Source organism: Phyllobates terribilis, unplaced genomic scaffold, assembly GCF_046119375.1.
Source record: "Phyllobates terribilis strain yellow unplaced genomic scaffold, ASM4611937v1 Scaffold_3__8_contigs__length_932513732, whole genome shotgun sequence".
In the NCBI taxonomy this organism is placed as follows: domain Eukaryota; kingdom Metazoa; phylum Chordata; class Amphibia; order Anura; family Dendrobatidae; genus Phyllobates; species Phyllobates terribilis.
In genome coordinates, this window is record NW_027362763.1 from 97,644,896 (window position 1) to 97,665,504 (window position 20,609).

At 38.2% G+C, this 20,609-nt stretch overlaps 2 protein-coding genes across 2 annotated transcripts in view; one reads left to right on the forward strand and one right to left on the reverse strand.

Moving 5' to 3' along the window:
- The window catches only part of FKBP1B (FKBP prolyl isomerase 1B), an 84,484-nt gene that overhangs the window by 20,106 nt on the left and 43,769 nt on the right, over window positions 1–20,609 (reverse strand). The window lies entirely within an intron of this gene.
- Window positions 10,468–12,713, forward strand: LOC141257829 (uncharacterized). Its single transcript, XM_073672843.1, has one exon. It carries the CDS (start codon window positions 10,468–10,470, stop codon window positions 12,700–12,702), a length of 2,235 nt encoding a protein of 744 aa, XP_073528944.1. The 3' UTR covers window positions 12,703–12,713.

Below are 20,609 nucleotides of genomic sequence, written 5' to 3' on the forward strand. Positions count from 1 at the left end.
AAAAAGCAGAACAGTGATCAAAAGGTGAAAACAGCTATAGAGGAAAAATTTGCATGTGTTGAAACTGCATTTAATACCAGTACAGGCTCATCTGCAAAGCATATGTGGTGTATAAACTCTGGTGCTAGCAGCCATATAACGAATAACAAGGATTTCTTCACTGACCTTGATGAAAGCAAGTCAGAAAAGGTCATCTTAGCTAATGGTCAATATATGACTTCAGAAGGAGTAGGAGACGGCTACCTCCACTGTCCAGTTTCCTCAGCACAAAGCTGAGGAAAGATCTCAGTAAAGGATGTTCTCTATTTTCCCAGTCTTGAAAGCAATTTTCTGTCAGTAAAGAAGCTTACGCAAAAAGGGAATGTAGTTACTTTTAAAGATAACAGCTGCATTATATCAAAGAAGGGTCACACTCTTGCAGATGGAAAAATCCAAAATGAACTTTATCAGCTAAAATGTAAAGAAAGAGTGTACAGTGCTAGACAAGATATGCATAGGAACTGTATCCATATATGGCACAGATGTCCTGGGCACTGAGACCCAGAAGCAATAGGGAAGCTAGGTCAACTTGCAAATGGTGTGGAAATCATCAAGCAATGTAGTCAAATGATGAAGTGCACTAGCTGTCTTAAAGGGAAAATGTCCAGAAAATCCTTTCCTAAAGTAAGCACCACTAGATCTGCACAGCCACTGGATTTGATACATGTTTGCGGTCCAATGAGTGTTCAAACTCCAAGCAAGAAGAGATATTTTCTCACATTTATTGATGACTACTCCAGATATACAGTCGCCTACCTGCTTCACAGTAAGGATGAAGTTCCACAGAAACTTGAAGAATATCTTGCCGTAGTATTTAACAAATTTGAAAGAATGCCAAAAGCCCTGTGTGCAGATAATGGGACTGAATATACAAGTGGTAAGGTGCAAACCATTTTGAAAAAGAATGGAATCGTGTTCCAGACTACCATACAACCCAGAACAGAATGGCATTGCAGAGAGAAAGAACCGCACTCTCTGTGAAAGTGGAAGAAGTATGTTGTTTGATGCGAATCTACCTACAACGTATTGAGGAGAAGCCATCACAACAGCTTGCTATCTTCAAAACAGACTGCCAGGTAAAGCCGCAAATAAAACTCCATATGAGCTATGGAACTGTGAGAAGCCTAACCAGAAGCACCTAAGGATATTTGGAAGCAAAACGTTTGTATATGTTCCCAAAGAAAAACGTTCCAAGTGGAAATCACATGCAAAGCAAGGAGTTCTGGTGGGTATAGCGAAACTCAAAAGGGATACAGAATCTGCACCCAGAGACCAACACAGTAACAATCAGCGAGATGTAGTGATTGATGAAAACTCAGTTTCACTCAAATTCTATGAAGTTACACCAGTCATTCAAGCCAAGAAACAAGAACAAGAATCTCACTCACTAAAAGCAAACACTGAAAAAAAAACACTGAAGTCTGGATAAGCTCTGAAGCCAGCAAGGAAGAAACAAAAGAACCAAGTCAACCTCCAGTCAGGAGATTAGAAAGACCAAACAAAGGAATCCCAGCTAGACGCCTTTCTTATGTGGCCAGAACACTTCCTGAGCCAGAGCCACAGTCATGGCAAGAGATGCAAAAACTGCCTGTCCACGAGAAGCAGAAGTAGATAAATGCCGCTAATGAAGAGATGGCGTCCCTTCACCAACTCCAGACATGGGAGTTTATGGAGCTACCACAAGAAAAAAGAGCTATCGGATGTAAGTGGGTCTTCAAAAACAAATATGACTCAGAAGGTAAAGTTCACCGGTTTAAGGCAAGATTGGTCGCAAAAGGGTACTCGCAAAAGTATGGTGAATATTATGATGCTACATATTCTCCAGTTGCGAAGCAAACCACATTCAGAACTTTAATGTCCGTAGCTTCAGTTCAAGAGATGACAGTGAGACATTTTGACATCAAAACAGCCTTCCTATATGGTGATAGTGAAGAAGAGTTGTACATGAGCCAACCCGAGGGATATATTAAAAAGGGTGAAGAGCACCTTGTTTGTAGAATGCAAAAATCTCTCTATGGACTTAAGCAGTCAGCAATAGCATGGAACTCAAAAATGAACAAAGTTTTGATGGATGAAGGATTTAAAGGGTCTCAAGCTGATCCATGTTTGTATACGAAAATTGTAGCAAAGGAGTGGATGTATGTTCTCCTATATATAGACGAAGTAATCATGTCTCATCGAGATGAAAAGGAAATTACAAAGCTAGGTGAAATTCTCAACCAGCACTTTGAGACTAAGGACCTTGGAAATGTGACGTATTATTTGGGAATCCAAATCCAGAGAGAGGAAGATGGGAGTTTTCTTCTCAATCAAAGTTCTAAAATTTCCGCAACCCTGAATCAATTTGGACTGTCAGAAGCCAAAGGTGCGTCAACACCAATGGATCCATCCTACTTAAAGTTGGAAGGAGAAGAAGATCTGCTACCCACCAATGATATCATATCTGTACCTGTTTATAGTTAATTAAAGCTTTGTTCTGTTGTCAACACGCTTTGAGAGTATCCTGAATGATCCGCTGCCAACACATAGAATGTTAGAGTTGGAAGGGACCTCCAAGGTCATCTGGTCCAACACTCTGCTCAATGCAGGATTTACTAAACCATCTCAGACAGATGTCTGTCCAGCCTCTGTTTGGAGACTTCCATTGAAGGAGAAATCACCACCTCTCATGGCATCCTTTTAAGACGTTGGTGACGGGGGCCTTCAGCAACCTATCAGCATCCCGCTATTGCCTTGCCCCACTGGGATCATGCCATTTGAATGTCAATGTCAGGATTGACAGAGGCATTTACGTGGCAGTAGTGATCGGAGTAGCTCCATATACCTGAACCTGCTCCATGAAGTAATATCACGCCATGGAATGGGAAGTGCGTATATTTCAAAAGTATATCTTTAATGGCTGCCATTAGGTCAAAATAAGCTCCTGTAGTCAGATTTGGCACCGCCACTTTGTTTAGCAAAGTAATAAAGAGCTCCCTGATTTTCAGCCTCTTACTCTGCCCATGCCACCGGGAAGACCAGACTGGTGGACATTCCTATTAGCCTACATCGTCGGAGCGCGGCAATGAGAATGTGACAATATGATTGTCTATGGTTATTCTTGGATGCCTTAATAGGTTTACAAGAATCTGATAAGTATGAAAGAAATGAAAAAGTGTCATAAGACAGGACGGGTAAAAATAGCCAAGGAATGCACAGTCTGGGAATGTTTATGGAGAGCGTCAGGATTGACAACCACTCCGGCAACTGCACTGTGTCTTCATCTGGGACCACAGTTGTCCGGGCCCGTGTGATGAGTGAGACCACCAAGACAAGTGCTCTTATCCCAAGAGAAGGCTCCAACACAAAGGGAGGTGGGAGAATAGTAATACCGGGGGAGGGCTAATGGATAATATTCTTCATGCAATTAGGTAATAACCAAAATTAAAAGACCATAAGTGACTTCCGAAATTTTTGTTTGTTGGAATCCAAAATGTTTTACATGCTTACGAAAAGGTAAAAATGCGTCGAAAATGTTTCTCATTGTAATAGAGTTTATCGGTCCTACCAGTCTGATGACATTTCCCAATGAAAAATGATGGTAACGTGAATGGCCCAATCAGTGGCTCTTCATATGGATCTACAATAAGGCCGGCTTGCACGGTGTCCCCACTTCCAGACAACCTGACGTACGTTGCTTGCCTCTTTTGCTGCTTCTATGCCCATGAGCCTGCTGATTCAGCCAAATTAGATTAATTCCATGGTTCATTTTGCACAATTCAATAACACTGCTCTTAATGTATCATGAAAATATGTCTTATAGACACTAACGTAATTGAACAGCACTTAAGGCAGTCCAAGGAAAGAGCATGACATCATTCTTACACCATTAACAGGATAGTCAATGGTGAGGGGAAACAATTAAGGTATATTATATGTGGGATTCCTTTGGGGAATAAAGTTTTTAAAACTTTTTTTATTGCATATATTATACAGATCATGACTTGACAAGTCCTTGATGTAAAGTACCCAAGATGTCGAGCACTCTGCTACCTTTAATAGGTATACAACTCACTCTGCACACTGAAATTGCAACACGAAGAAGGAGAAGTCATGGAATTATGAAAATCACAGGATGGATAGACATGTTAATGATCTGCAAATAATGAAAAAAATGGAAACAATGTTCAAAACATCTCGATTTATGCAGTCTGGAGTATGAGCTCCTTGAGCAGAAATTCCCGCACTTACAGCCTTGGCTGCTATCAGTGAGGTTTTAATGGTTGTTTGAGGAAGGTTATGAATACACTTGGACAAATCATCAAGATCCACTGCTGGCAGCTCCCTGTGCAATTGCCGACCAATGACGTCCCAGATGTGCTCAGTGGTGGGCAAGTCAGGAGACGCTGCAGGCCATGGCATCATGTTTAGGCAACACAGACTACTCACAGTAGATATACATAGGGGCAGTACTATAATAGATATATTCTTGTACATAGGAGGTAGTATTATAGTAGTCATATTCTTGTACATATGGGTAGTATTATGGTAGTTATATTTTGATTTTATTGATGGATTAATCCTGTTTCTTTACCCACTGTCCACCATGCCGCGTCATATCCTTGCACCTGTCCCCTAGATGAGCTGGCTATACACCTGTTTTATTTACTATAATACTGCCCCCTATGTTCAAGAATACAACTACTAGAATACTGCCCAATATACAAGAATATAACTACTAGAATACTGCCCAATATACAAGAATATAACTACTATAATACTGCCCCCTGTGCACAAGAATATAACTACTATAATACTGCCCCTATGTACAAGAATATAACTACTATAATACTGCCCCTATGTACAAGAATATAACTATTATAATACTGCTCCTATGTACAAGAATATAACTACTATAATACTGCTCCTATATACAAGAATATATCTACTATAATACTACTCCCATGTACAAGAATATAACTACAATAACACTGCCCCCTATATAGAGGAATATTACTACAATAATACCGCTTCTATGTACAGGAATATAGTTACTATAATACTGCTCCTATGCATCAAAATATAACGACTATAATACTGTCCCCATGTACAAAAATATAACTACTATAATACTGCTCCCTATGTACAAGAATATAACTACTATAATACTTTGCCTATGTAAAAGAATATAACTACTATAATACTGCTCCCTATGTGCAAGAATATAACTACTATAATACTGATCCTATGTACAAGAATATAACTACTATAATACTGCTCATATGTACAAGAATATAACTACTATAATACTGCTCCTATGCATCAAAATATAACTACTATAATACTGCTCCTATGCATCAAAATATAACTACTATAATACTGTCCCCATGTACAAAAATATAACTACTATAATACTTTGCCTATGTACAAGAATATAACTACCATAATACTGCTCCCTATGTACAAGAATATAGCTACTATAATACTGATCCTATGTACAAGAATATAACTACTATAATACTGCTCATATGTACAAGAATATAACTACTATAATACTGCCCCCTATGTACAAGAATATAACTACTATAATACTGCCCCTATGTACAAGAATATAACTACTATAATACTGCCCCATATGTACAAGAATATAACTACTATAATACTACTCCTAAGTACAAGAAAATAACTACTATAATACTGTCCCCTATGTACAAGAATATAACTACAATAATACTGCCCCCTATATAGAGGAATATAACTACTATAATACTGCTCATATGTACAAGAATATAACTACTATAATACTGCCCCCTATGTACAAGAATATAACTACTATAATACTGCCCCTATGTACAAGAATATAACTACTATAATACTGCCCCATATGTACAAGAATATAACTACTATAATACTACTCCTAAGTACAAGAAAATAACTACTATAATACTGTCCCCTATGTACAAGAATATAACTACAATAATACTGCCCCCTATATAGAGGAATATAACTACTGTAATACTGCTTCTACGTACAGTTATATAATTATTATAATACTGCTCCTATGCATCAAAATATAACGACTAATACTGTCCCCATGTACAAAAATATAACTACTATAATACTGCTCCCTATGTACAAGAATATAACTACTATAATACTGCTCCTATATACAAGAATATAACTACTATAATACTGGTCCTATGTACAAGAATATAACTACTATAATACTGCCCCCTATGTACAAGAATATAACTACTATAATACTGCCCCCTATGTACAAGAATATAACTACTATAATACTGCTCCCCATGTACAAGAATATAACTACTATAATACTGCTCCTATGTACAAGAGTATAACTACTATAATACTGCTCCTATGTACAAGAATATAACTACTGTAATACTGCCCCTATGTACAAGAATATAACTACTATAATACTGCTCCTATGTACAACAATATAACTACTATAATACTGCCCCCTATGTACATGAATATAACTACTATAATACTGCTCCTATGTACAAGAATATAACTACTATAATACTGCTCCCTATGTACAAGAATATAACTACTATAATACTGCCCCTATGTACAAGAATATAACTACTATAATACTGCTCCCTATGTACAAGAATATAACTACTATAATACTGATCCTATGTACAAGAATATAACTACTATAATACTGATCCTATGTACAAGAATATATCTACTATAATACTACTCCCATGTACAAGAATATCACTACAATAACACTGCCCCCTATATAGAGGAATATAACTACAATAATATCGCTTCTATGTACAGGAATATAGTTACTATAATACTGCTCCTATGCATCAAAATATAACGACTATAATACTGTCCCCATGTACAAAAATATAACTACTATAATACTGCTCCCTACGTACAAGAATATAACTACTATAATACTTTGCCTATGTAAAAGAATATAACTACTATAATACTGCTCCCTATGTGCAAGAATATAACTACTATAATACTGATCCTATGTACAAGAATATAACTACTATAATACTGCTCATATGTACAAGAATATAACTACTATAATACTGCTCCTATGCATCAAAATATAACTACTATAATACTGCTCCTATGCATCAAAATATAACTACTATAATACTGTCCCCATGTACAAAAATATAACTACTATAATACTTTGCCTATGTACAAGAATATAACTACTATAATACTTTGCCTATGTAAAAGAATATAACTACTATAATACTGCTCCCTATGTGCAAGAATATAACTACTATAATACTGATCCTATGTACAAGAATATAACTACTATAATACTGCTCATATGTACAAGAATATAACTACTATAATACTGCTCCTATGCATCAAAATATAACTACTATAATACTGCTCCTATGCATCAAAATATAACTACTATAATACTGTCCCCATGTACAAAAATATAACTACTATAATACTTTGCCTATGTACAAGAATATAACTACCATAATACTGCTCCCTATGTACAAGAATATAGCTACTATAATACTGATCCTATGTACAAGAATATAACTACTATAATACTGCTCATATGTACAAGAATATAACTACTATAATACTGCCCCCTATGTACAAGAATATAACTACTATAATACTGCCCCTATGTACAAGAATATAACTACTATAATACTGCCCCATATGTACAAGAATATAACTACTATAATACTGCTCCTAAGTACAAGAAAATAACTACTATAATACTGTCCCCTATGTACAAGAATATAACTACAATAATACTGCCCCCTATATCGAGGAATATAACTACTATAATACTGCTTCTACGTACAGTTATATAATTATTATAATACTGCTCCTATGCATCAAAATATAACGACTATAATACTGTCCCCATGTACAAAAATATAACTACTATAATACTGCTCCCTATGTACAAGAATATAACTACTATAATACTGCTCCTATATACAAGAATATAACTACTATAATACTGGTCCTATGTACAAGAATATAACTACTATAATACAGCTCCCCATGTACAAGAATATAACTACTATAATACTGCTCCTATGTACAAGAATATAACTACTATAATACTGCCCCCTATGTACAAGAATATAACTACTGTAATACTGCCCCTATGTACAAGAATATAACTACTATAATACTGCTCCTATGTACAACAATATAACTACTATAATACTGCCCCCTATGTACATGAATATAACTACTATAATACTGCTCCTATGTACAAGAATATAACTACTATAATACTGCCCCTATGTACAAGAATATAACTACTATAATACTGCCTCCTATGTACAAGAATATAAGTACTATAATACTGCTCCTATATACAATATAACTACTATAATACTGCCCCCTATGTACAATAATATAACTACTATAATACTGCCCCTATGCACAAGAATATAACTACTATAATACTGCTCCCTATGTACAAGAATACAACTACTATAATACTGCTCCCTATGTACAAGAATATAACTACTATAATACTGATCCTATGTACAAGAATATAACTACTATAATACTGCTCATATGTACAAGAATATAACTACTATAATACTGCCCCTATATAGAGGAATATAACTACTATAATACTGCTCCTATGCATCAAAATATAACTACTATAATACTGTCCCCATGTACAAAAATATAACTACTATAATACTTTGCCTATGTACAAGAATATAACTACTATAATACTGCTTCCTATGTACAAGAATATAACTACTATAATACTGATCCTATGTACAAGAATATAACTACTATAATACTGCTCATATGTACAAGAATATAACTACTATAATACAGCCCCCTATGTACAAGAATATAACTACTATAATACTGCTCCTATGTACAAGAATATAACTACTATAATACTGCTCCTATGTACAAGAATATAACTACTATAATACTGCTCCTATGTACAAGAATATAACTACTATAATACTGCCCCTATGTACAAGAATATAACTACTATAATACTGCCCCCTATGTACAAGAATATAACTACTATAATACTGCCCCTATGTACAAGAATATAACTACTATAATACTGCCCCCTATGTACAAGAATATAACTACTATAATACTGCTCCTAAGTACAAGAAAATAACTACTATAATACTGCCCTTATGTACAAGAATATAACTACTATAATACAGCTCCTATGTACAAGAATATAACTACTATAATACTGCTCCTATGTACAAGAATATAACTACTATAATACTGCTCCTATGTACAAGAATATAACTACTATAATACTGCCCCTATGTACAAGAATATAACTACTATAATACTGCCCCCTATGTACAAGAATATAACTACTATAATACTGCCCCTATGTACAAGAATATAACTACTATAATACTGCCCCCTATGTACAAGAATATAACTACTATAATACTGCTCCTAAGTACAAGAAAATAACTACTATAATACTGCCCTTATGTACAAGAATATAACTACTATAATACAGCTCCTATGTACAAGAATATAACTACTATAATACTGCTCCTATGTACAAGAATATACCTACTATAATACTGCTCCTATGTACAAGAATATAACTACTATAATACTGCCCCCTATGTACAAGAATATAACTACTATAATACTGCCCCTATGTACAAGAATATAACTACTATAATACTGCCCCCTATGTACAAGAATATAACTACTATAATACTGCCCCCTATGTACAAGAATATAACTACTATAATACTGCTCCTAAGTACAAGAAAATAACTACTACAATACTGCCCTTATGTACAAGAATATAACTACTATAATACAGCTCCTATGTACAAGAATATAACTACTATAATACTGCTCCTATGTACAAGAATATACCTACTATAATACTGCTCCTATGTACAAGAATATAACTACTATAATACTGCCTCCTAGCTGTGAGGACGTGTCTGAGTAGCTCTCCTGATGTCTGGAGCAAGCCCGGGGAGGGGCCACCCTGGGCGGGGAAGCCCCCCAAGCAAGGCCCAGGCTTCCCGACCTACACTGGGAGACAACTTCCAGGCTTCTTCTAATGGGAATACAAATCCCAGAGTCATCGTTAAGCAATGCAAAGCAACAAGAAAAAGCTCCACTGTTTCCAAGAAGGAAAAAAGCAAAGTGAATGTGAGTAAAGTTATGGAAGGAACAGCAGCTGCAGTTACAGCAAAGAAACCTGAAGTGAAACTGTCAGTAAGTAAAGAAATGCAGCAAAGTCCAAAAACAAGTAATTCCCCAAAGGAATCTTCTGTCAGTAAACAGAGGCAGCCTGGTGCAGAGAAGGTGAGGCAGCTCCCATCACCGGCCTCAGGTGTGCAGCTCACTCCTCCACACAGGCAGAGACGGACATCTCTGGAGAGGCAGACATTGCAAGAAAACCTGCAGCAGCAAGACACGGTGACCGGCATGGCGCGCTCAGGTCGCACAAGGGCACAGGCGAGTGGCAGCAGTAAGAGTGCTGTGGAGCCCGGAGCCAGCAGTGGTACCATAAAGTCATCTGTGGTAAAACCAAAGGAGACCTCTGTGTTCAAAAACCCAGAGCCATTGTCCAAGCCTCAGAAGGAGACGGCGCGTGCACCCGAGCTGCAGCTGGCAGAGGAGATACCTGGCCTGGTAAAGAAGATGGGTGAGTTACAGCAGCAAAGACAAATGCTGCAAATGGAGATTGATGTTATCTATAAACTGAAGGCTGCTAATCCTGACAGTAATGCTATGTGTGACCAGAGACTTTACTCACTGGGTGTGGAGCTGGCGAATGTGGTCAGGGACATAGACTGTATCCTGGAGAGGATGGGGCCCCTGGCAGAGACCTACAGAAACCGGGAGCAGTTCACCTCTCACAAGCAGGACTTTGTTGTGGAGTCCAGGACCTCTGATGCTGGATTAGGGTCAGAGACTGTACAGGATGAACCCCTGAAGCAGCAGACACGACCTGTGTTACAAGCTGCACGTTTCTGTTTCCAGGAGGGACAAATACTGCAGCAGCAGCAGACTGTAGCTGAGCCTGAGCAGCAACATGTACCTCAGAATCCAGTAGAGGCACCACAAGTCCCAGAATGCTCAACACAAGAGCAGGACATTGCATGTATGATTGTGTGTATTGATGGTGCACAGCACAGCCCTAATGCTGATGCACAGGCTGGGGATGACCCCACTTTACCCAGGGGCTCTGAGGCTGGAGGGGGCTCGCAGTCTGTGGTGGATGTCACATTGCCTCATAAAGATATTGTGGTTGATAATAATGTGTGTGATTTTCCCCCTTTGATACCTAATGCACAAGAGGTGACAGGTCCCCCTGCAGCGGACCCTCCCCCTGTTAGTCAGCCCAGTGTGACCCCACAGGTTCCCCACAGTAATGCCTGGAGCCGTGGTGCTCCGTCCTTCACCTCTGGCACCAACTATACCGGCCAGGCCTTCAAAAGAAGGAACGTGGTGCGATTTAAGCATAGAGGTCTCAAGGAGGATCTGCCGGACAGGAGGTTTGTGGTCAGGGAGCTACTGTGCCGTCAGATGGGGTTTGCGCCATTAAATATCTTTGCAGTAATTAATCTTCCAGACAGACAGGGATATGATGTCAGTTTTAAAATCATGCCTGATCTGGACAGATTCTGGGCTAATTTCCCTAAGTTCAGGGACACGGATGGATGGAACAAATTTATCTTTGTTCCCATTTCCAGGCCAGATACAGTCACTGTAAATATCATCTTCTGGAATGAGGCTGTTCCCCCGCAGGACATTGTGGTGTGGCTCCGGAGGCATTGTGACCTCGTCTCTGACCTCACCAAGAATCGTGACGTTGATGGTATCTGGACGGGAGGGTGGAAGGTCCTGGTGAAGCTGCGCCAGTGTAACAATGTCACTGCCCACTTACCCAACTCCTTCTTCATTGGGCGGGAGAAAGGTGTTTGCTTCTATCCTGGGCAGCCTCGTAAGTGTTTTAAATGTGGCAAAGCGGGTCACCTGGCAAATTCCTGTACTGTGGTCAAGTGCAGTCTGTGCGGGGAAGTCGGCCATGTAGCTGCAGACTGCCAGAATATAAGGTGTAACCTGTGTGGGAAGATCGGCCACCCTCACAAGGACAGTCCCGATGCTTGGCATAACATCTGCAGGGACTTTCCTGATGAGGATTTGGTGGTAGGAGCAGAGGCTCAGGAGGAGGAGGCCTTAATGTCAGGGGAGATACTCACTAGATCAGAGGTCCACCAAGGGTCAGACCATGTAACACCAGAGCAGCAGTGTGAAGAGGGTGCACAGGGGAGCATGGAGGTTGTCCTTCAAGGCCAGCCGCCCCAAGAGGCCTGCACATCTGTATCACCATCTCTACCTGATAATAGTAACAGCAAGCAGACCAAAAGGAGGAAAAAAGACACGTCCTCCCGTAAACCCGAGGAACAATATGATGCTGACCATAAAGCCAAGAAAAAAGTCAGCAGTGGTGTTGGTGTGATGGTCGTATCTAACAGATATGAAGTTCTATCTGAGTCAGATGGAGATTTTGATCAGGAATTGAAAAGAATAGAGGCCGAGTGTGAGAGGGAAACAGAGGACCCTCCGCCTACAAAGCGGAAACCCTTACCTATAGACTCTAATGTAGCGTCAGACATGGAGACCAGTAGTGGACAGAACACCTCTGAGTTATGATGACGGGTTCTACTTCTCTGCTCCTCTTATACTGTGTTCTTATGGCCGGATTTTCCCTAAAATTTACATCAAGTAATGTGAACAGCATTAAGGTGAGGAGGACGAGACATGCGGTGTATGACCATCTGAGATACCTTGATGCAGATGTCTTTTTCCTACAGGAAACAAGATTGACATCTCTGGGGCTTATGAGAGAGGCTGAGAGGGAATGGAGATCTGGTCCGTCATTCTGGTCACTGGCTGTGGAGCCTTATGCCGGGGTCGCTATCCTGTTTAACACCAATAATGTGACTTTACATAGAATGACGGAGGTGGTTATGGGAAGGTGTCTGGTCCTGGAAGCCACTGTTCAGGGTAGACGGCTCCGGCTTATTAACATCTATGGGCCTCAGACAGTGACTGACAGGATCCAGCTGTTCAATAATGTGAAGCCATATCTCTTCACCTCTCTCCCGGTGGTGATGGCGGGTGACTTTAATGCCATAATGACATCTGGTGACAGTATCTCAGGCAGGACAGTGACCAGGGATGGCAAAGTCTTAAAAAGCATAATTTTGCAGACCGGACTGACTGACGCTTTTACGCAAAGAGGTCGGACGCCAAAATTTACTTACTCATGTTCCAACAGAAGTAGTAGGATAGATTTGGCTTTTGTGAGTCCTACTGAAGTTGTCAGTGCCATCAGTGAGAAAACCGTTCCTTTCTCTGATCACCTTGCCTTGTGTTTCTGCCTGGGGGCCACTAACCGTCCTGACATCGGTAGAGGGTTGTGGAAGCTAAACTCCAGCCTCCTGGATGACATGCATGTTCGGAGTTGTGTCCACTTCCTTTTTCAGGGTCATTTACAGAGGGTAGATTTCTATGACAACATGGCCGACTGGTGGGAGGACGTCAAGGATGATATCAGATCCCTCTTGAAGAGACTGTCAGTTAATAAAGGGAGGAACAAGTACAGCCAGTACCTAAGACTGCGTAAGGAATTGGAGTAACTCTATTCGGCGGGCGGGGATGACAAAGAGAGGATTGACCGGCTGAAATCTGAGATAAGGCAGTATCAGTACAGCAGGTATACCTCCCTGGTTCTTGAGCGGGATTATGGGACCTTGGGGGCACCTGATCCCTTTGAGAATTGCCGGGAGCGGGTGGCTAATAAAATGGTCACAGGTCTCACCAACTCCCAGGGTGTATTGCAGGAATCTCGGGAGGGTATCCTGGGGGTCGTGAGATCTTATTATACTGACTTGTTTCAGAGGAAAGTTTTGGATAAAGACAAGATGGCTCAATTCTTGGAGGCAACTCCAATGCCTGACACTAACGATCTGGACTTTTCTCCTTTGACAGCAGAATTAACGGTGCAGGAAGTTAAGGAGGCCATTAATAAGTTACATCTGAAGAAGGCACCAGGTCCAGATGGTTTAACAGCAGAATTCTGTAAGAAATTCAGAGACCTCCTGGCTCCAATTCTTGTGGATGTTTACAAAAATTGTCTAGAAAATCACCTGATGCCTCCATCCATGAGAGTGTCTTCGTTAATTCTCCTGTCTAAAGGTAAAGAGCCAAGCGACATCAAGAACTGGAGGCCGATTGCCCTCTTGAATGTAGACAGGAAGATTCTGGCAAAGATCCTGTTTTCTAGGTTAGTTTGTTTGTCCCCGGCATTGTTGGCAGGCTCTCAGTTTGGCACAGTAAAAGGGCGGAATATCTCTGGAGCAGTCATCTCGATACGGGAGATGTTTGAGAGATGTAAAGTTCTGCGGTGTGGGAGATATGTTGTCAGTCTGGACCAGGCTAAAGCCTTTGACAGGGTTGATCACGATTATCTGTGGGCCACTTTGTCAAAGTACGGTGTTCCGGGACAATTCGTGGATTGGCTGAAGACTTTGTATAGAGAGGCGGTGAGCTTTCCTCTGATTAATGGTTGGCAGGGTGATACTTTTGGAGTTGAGGCAGGGGTGAGACAGGGCTGCCCGCTCAGTCCGCTCCTGTATGTTTTTGCCATAGACCCGTTTTTGAGGTCACTACAGGAGTGTGACTTTCAGGGGGTGCCGGTCCCCCACTGCTTGCCTCTGACTGTTGTCGCCTACGCGGATGATGTGACGTTGGTGATATCTGATCCTCATGAGGTGCTGATGTTATCGGCGGCAATCAGAAGCTACTCGGAGGCCTCTGGGTCTCTGGTCAATCTTGAAAAGAGTCAAGCTCTGTGGACATTGGATTCTGAACCAGGCTTTGATCTGCCACAGTTTGCCAAAGCCTCCACCCATATTAAGATCCTAGGGGTTAAATTTGGGAGGGATGATAATGGCAAGCTAAATTGGGAAGAGAAATTGGAAACCGGAAATGCAAAGGTTCAGCGATGGAAGAACTGGAGGCTGACCTACAGAGAAAGGGTCGCTATGTTGAAGACTTACTTGGTTCCCGTCTTCTTGTACGTCTCTGTTATTTTTCCTTTGCCAGAATCTTTCTCGGCGAGGCTCCTCAGCCTGTTCTTCCAACTCTTGTGGGGGAATAGGTTGAACCCAGTAAAAAGAGGGATTACTTACCTGCAGCGGAGAGAGGGTGGGCTGGATATGCTAAATCCGAGGGTCTTCTTTGACTCCATGTTTATGAAAGTTAATTTTGGTAACCTGGATTCAAGTGCCCTGTGGGTAAATAGTATCAGGGATTGGATATTGCCTTTTGCAGAGTCTTGGGTGCGAGGCGGCAGTCTCAAGAGGAGGAGATGGACAGGTGACCACCTCCCCCAGTATCTGGAATATGGTCTCAGGTGTCTGAAGAAGTGGGGAGCAGAGAAGTATGAAATTGAGAATAAGACCAGGAAGGACCTGTATGTCAGGATATGCCGGACTTTCTTTTGTGTGCAGCCTGCACTGAGAGACTGCACAACTACCACCTTGCTGGAAAGTCTGAGGTTTCTCAATGCAGTGAGACTCCCAGCTAAGTTTTTTGACATCGCCTGGCTGTCGCTACATGGAAGACTATATGTTCGGGGTAACCTTAAGTACCTTAGTGTGTCAGATCGAATGTGTCCCCTGGGCTGTCAGCAAGAAGAGACAATGGCACATTTTATAACGGAGTGCTGGGGCGGGAGGAAAATATGGGAGGAAATATCTTGTAAGTTAAAAGTCCCAAGACTGCTGACCCTAAAATACCCAGATATCATCTATGGTGTCCCATCTACTGTAAGTAACATTGACCGGGGGACCATGTATCTGATAATAACAGTCATAAAATACTATCACTGGCATACGAGAACCCGCGTCTCCATCAGCAGTGAACCCTTCCATCACACCGCAGCCGTGAGCCTGATCCTGTCTGAATTGAGGTGTATAAAATGTCTAGAGATCAGGAAAAATGGTAAAAACAAAACATTATGGAGGAATGTACACATGGATTATTGTTGATATACAATAACAAATCAATTTTTGTTGGTTAATCGTTTCATTTTTTTTTTCCTCTCGCCCTATTTCGAGAGCAATGGACTTGAGCTAATTCTACTGTAATATTTTCATGTTATTAGATTTTTATTGTTTTTGTTTCTGTTGAATGATTATGGTTTTGCTTTTGTTTTTTGATCGGATTGTATTGTAATATGTACTGTTTGTTTTTTACTAATAAAAATTGCCCCCTATATAGAGGAATATAACTACTATAATACTGCTTCTACGTACAGTTATATAATTATTATAATACTGCTCCTATGCATCAAAATATAACGACTATAATACTGTCCCCATGTACAATAATATAACTACTATAATACTGCTCCCTATGTACAAGAATACAACTACTATAATACTGCTCCCTATGTACAAGAATATAACTACTATAATACTGATCCTATGTACAAGAATATAACTACTATAACACTGCTCATATGTACAAGAATATAACTACTATAATACTGCCCCTATATAGAGGAATATAACTACTATAATACTGCTCCTATGCATCAAAATATAACTACTATAATACTGCTCCTATGTACAAGAATATAACTACTATAATACTGCTCCTATGTACAAGAATATAACTACTGTAATACTGCCCCTATGTACAAGAATATAACTACTATAATACTGCTCCTATGTACAACAATATAACTACTATAATACTGCCCCCTATGTACATGAATATAACCACTATAATACTGCTCCTATGTACAAGAATATAACTACTATAATACTGCCCCTATGTACAAGAATATAACTACTATAATACTGCCTCCTATGTACAACAATATAAGTACTATAATACTGCTCCTATATACAATATAACTACTATAATACTGTCCCCATGTACAAAAATATAACTACTATAATACTTTGCCTATGTACAAGAATATAACTACTATAATACTGCTTCCTATGTACAAGAATATAACTACTATAATACTGATCCTATGTACAAGAATATAACTACTATAATACTGCTCATATGTACAAGAATATAACTACTATAATACAGCCCCCTATGTACAAGAATATAACTACTATAATACTGCTCCTATGTACAAGAATATAACTACTATAATACTGCTCCTATGTACAAGAATATAACTACTATAATACTGCTCCTATGTACAAGAATATAACTACTATAATACTGCCCCTATGTACAAGAATATAACTACTATAATACTGCCCCCTATGTACAAGAATATAACTACTATAATACTGCCCCTATGTACAAGAATATAACTACTATAATACTGCCCCCTATGTACAAGAATATAACTACTATAATACTGCTCCTAAGTACAAGAAAATAACTACTATAATACTGCCCTTATGTACAAGAATATAACTACTATAATACTACCCTTATGTACAAGAATATAACTACTATAATACAGCTCCTATGTACAAGAATATAACTAGTATAATACTGCTCCTATGTACAAGAATATACCTACTACAATACTGCTCCTATGTACAAGAATATAACTACTATAATACTGCCCCCTATGTACAAGAATATAACTACTATAATACTGCCCCTATGTACAAGAATATAACTACTATAATACTGCCCCCTATGTACAAGAATATAACTACTATAATACTGCCCCCTATGTACAAGAATATAACTACTATAATACTGCCCCCTATGTACAAGAATATAACTACTATAATACTGCTCTTATGTACAAGAATATAACTACTATAATACTGCTCCTATGTACAAGAATATAACTACTATAATACTGCTCCTATGTACAAGAATATAACTACTATAATACTGCTCCTATGTACAAGAATATAACTACTATAATACTGCCCCTATGTACAAGAATATAACTACTATAATACTGCCCCCTATGTACAAGAATATAACTACTATAATACTGCCCCTATGTACAAGAATATAGCTACTATAATACTGCCCCCTATGTACAAGAATATAACTACTATAATACTGCTCCTAAGTACAAGAAAATAACTACTATAATACTGCCCTTATGTACAAGAATATAACTACTATAATACTGCCCTTATGTACAAGAATATAACTACTATAATACAGCTCCTATGTACAAGAATATAACTATAATACTGCTCCTATGTACAAGAATATACCTACTATAATACTGCTCCTATGTACAAGAATATAACTACTATAATACTGCCCCCTATGTACAAGAATATAACTACTATAATACTGCCCCTATGTACAAGAATATAACTACTATAATACTGCCCCCTATGTACAAGAATATAACTACTATAATACTGCCCCTATGTACAAGAATATAACTACTATAATACTGCTCCTAAGTACAAGAAAATAACTACTATAATACTGCCCTTATGTACAAGAATATAACTACTATAATACTGCCCTTATGTACAAGAATATAACTACTATAATACAGCTCCTATGTACAAGAATATAACTACTATAATACTGCTCCTATGTACAAGAATATACCTACTATAATACTGCTCCTATGTACAAGAATATAACTACTATAATACTGCCCCCTATGTACAAGAATATAACTACTATAATACTGCCCCTATGTACAAGAATATAACTACTATAATACTGCCCCTATGTACAAGAATATAACTACTATAATACTGCCCCCTATGTACAAGAATATAACTACTATAATACTGCCCCCTATGTACAAGAATATAACTACTATAATACTGCTCTTATGTACAAGAATATAACTACTATAATACTGCTCCTATGTACAAGAATATAACTACTATAATACTGCCCCCTATGTACAAGAATATAACTACTATAATACTGCCCCTATGTACAAGAATATAACTACAATAATACTGCCCCCTATGTACAAGAATATAACTACTATAATACTGCTCCTAAGTACAAGAAAATAACTACTATAATACTGCCCTTATGTACAAGAATATAACTACTATAATACTGCCCTTATGTACAAGAATATAACTACTATAATACAGCTCCTATGTACAAGAATATAACTACTATAATACTGCTCCTATGTACAAGAATATACCTACTATAATACTGCTCCTATGTACAAGAATATAACTACTATAATACTGCCCCCTATGTACAAGAATATAACTACTATAATACTGCCCCCTATGTACAAGAATATAACTACTATAATACTGCCCCCTATGTACAAGAATATAACTACTATAATACTGCCCCCTATTTACAAGAATATAACTACTATAATACTGCTCCTAAGTACAGGAAAATAACTACTATAATACTGCTCCTATGTACAAGAATATAACTACTGTAATACTGCCCCTATGTACAAGAATATAACTACTATAATACTGCTCCTATGTACAACAATATAACTACTATAATACTGCCCCCTATGTACATGAATATAACTACTATAATACTGCTCCCTATGTACAAGAATATAACTACTATAATACTGCTCCTATATACAAGAATATAACTACTATAATACTGGTCCTATGTACAAGAAAATAACTACTATAATACTGCCCCCTATGTACAAGAATATAACTACTATAATACTGCCCCCTATGTACAAGAATATAACTACTATAATACTGCTCCCCATGTACAAGAATATAACTACTATAATACTGCTCCTATGTACAAGAGTATAACTACTATAATACTGCTCCTATGTACAAGAATATAACTACTGTAATACTGCCCCTATGTACAAGAATATAACTACTATAATACTGCTCCTATGTACAACAATATAACTACTATAATACTGCCCCCTATGTACATGAATATAACTACTATAATACTGCTCCTATGTACAAGAATATAACTACTATAATACTGCCCCTATGTACAAGAATATAACTACTATAATACTGCTCCCTATGTACAAGAATATAACTACTATAATACTGATCCTATGTACAAGAATATAACTACTATAATACTGATCCTATGTACAAGAATATATCTACTATAATACTACTCCCATGTACAAGAATATCACTACAATAACACTGCCCCCTATATAGAGGAATATAACTACAATAATATCGCTTCTATGTACAGGAATATAGTTACTATAATACTGCTCCTATGCATCAAAATATAACGACTATAATACTGTCCCCATGTACAAAAATATAACTACTATAATACTGCTCCCTACGTACAAGAATATAACTACTATAATACTTTGCCTATGTACAAGAATATAACTACTATAATACTGCTTCCTATGTACAAGAATATAACTACTATAATACTGATCCTATGTACAAGAATATAACTACTATAATACTGCTCATATGTACAAGAATATAACTACTATAATACAGCCCCCTATGTACAAGAATATAACTACTATAATACTGCTCCTATGTACAAGAATATAACTACTATAATACTGCTCCTATGTACAAGAATATAACTACTATAATACTGCTCCTATGTACAAGAAT

Bases quoted from the DNA above. Each gene is read 5' to 3' on its own strand.
- LOC141257829 (XM_073672843.1), top strand. From the start codon at position 10,468: ATGGCGCGCTCAGGTCGCACAAGGGCACAGGCGAGTGGCAGCAGTAAG.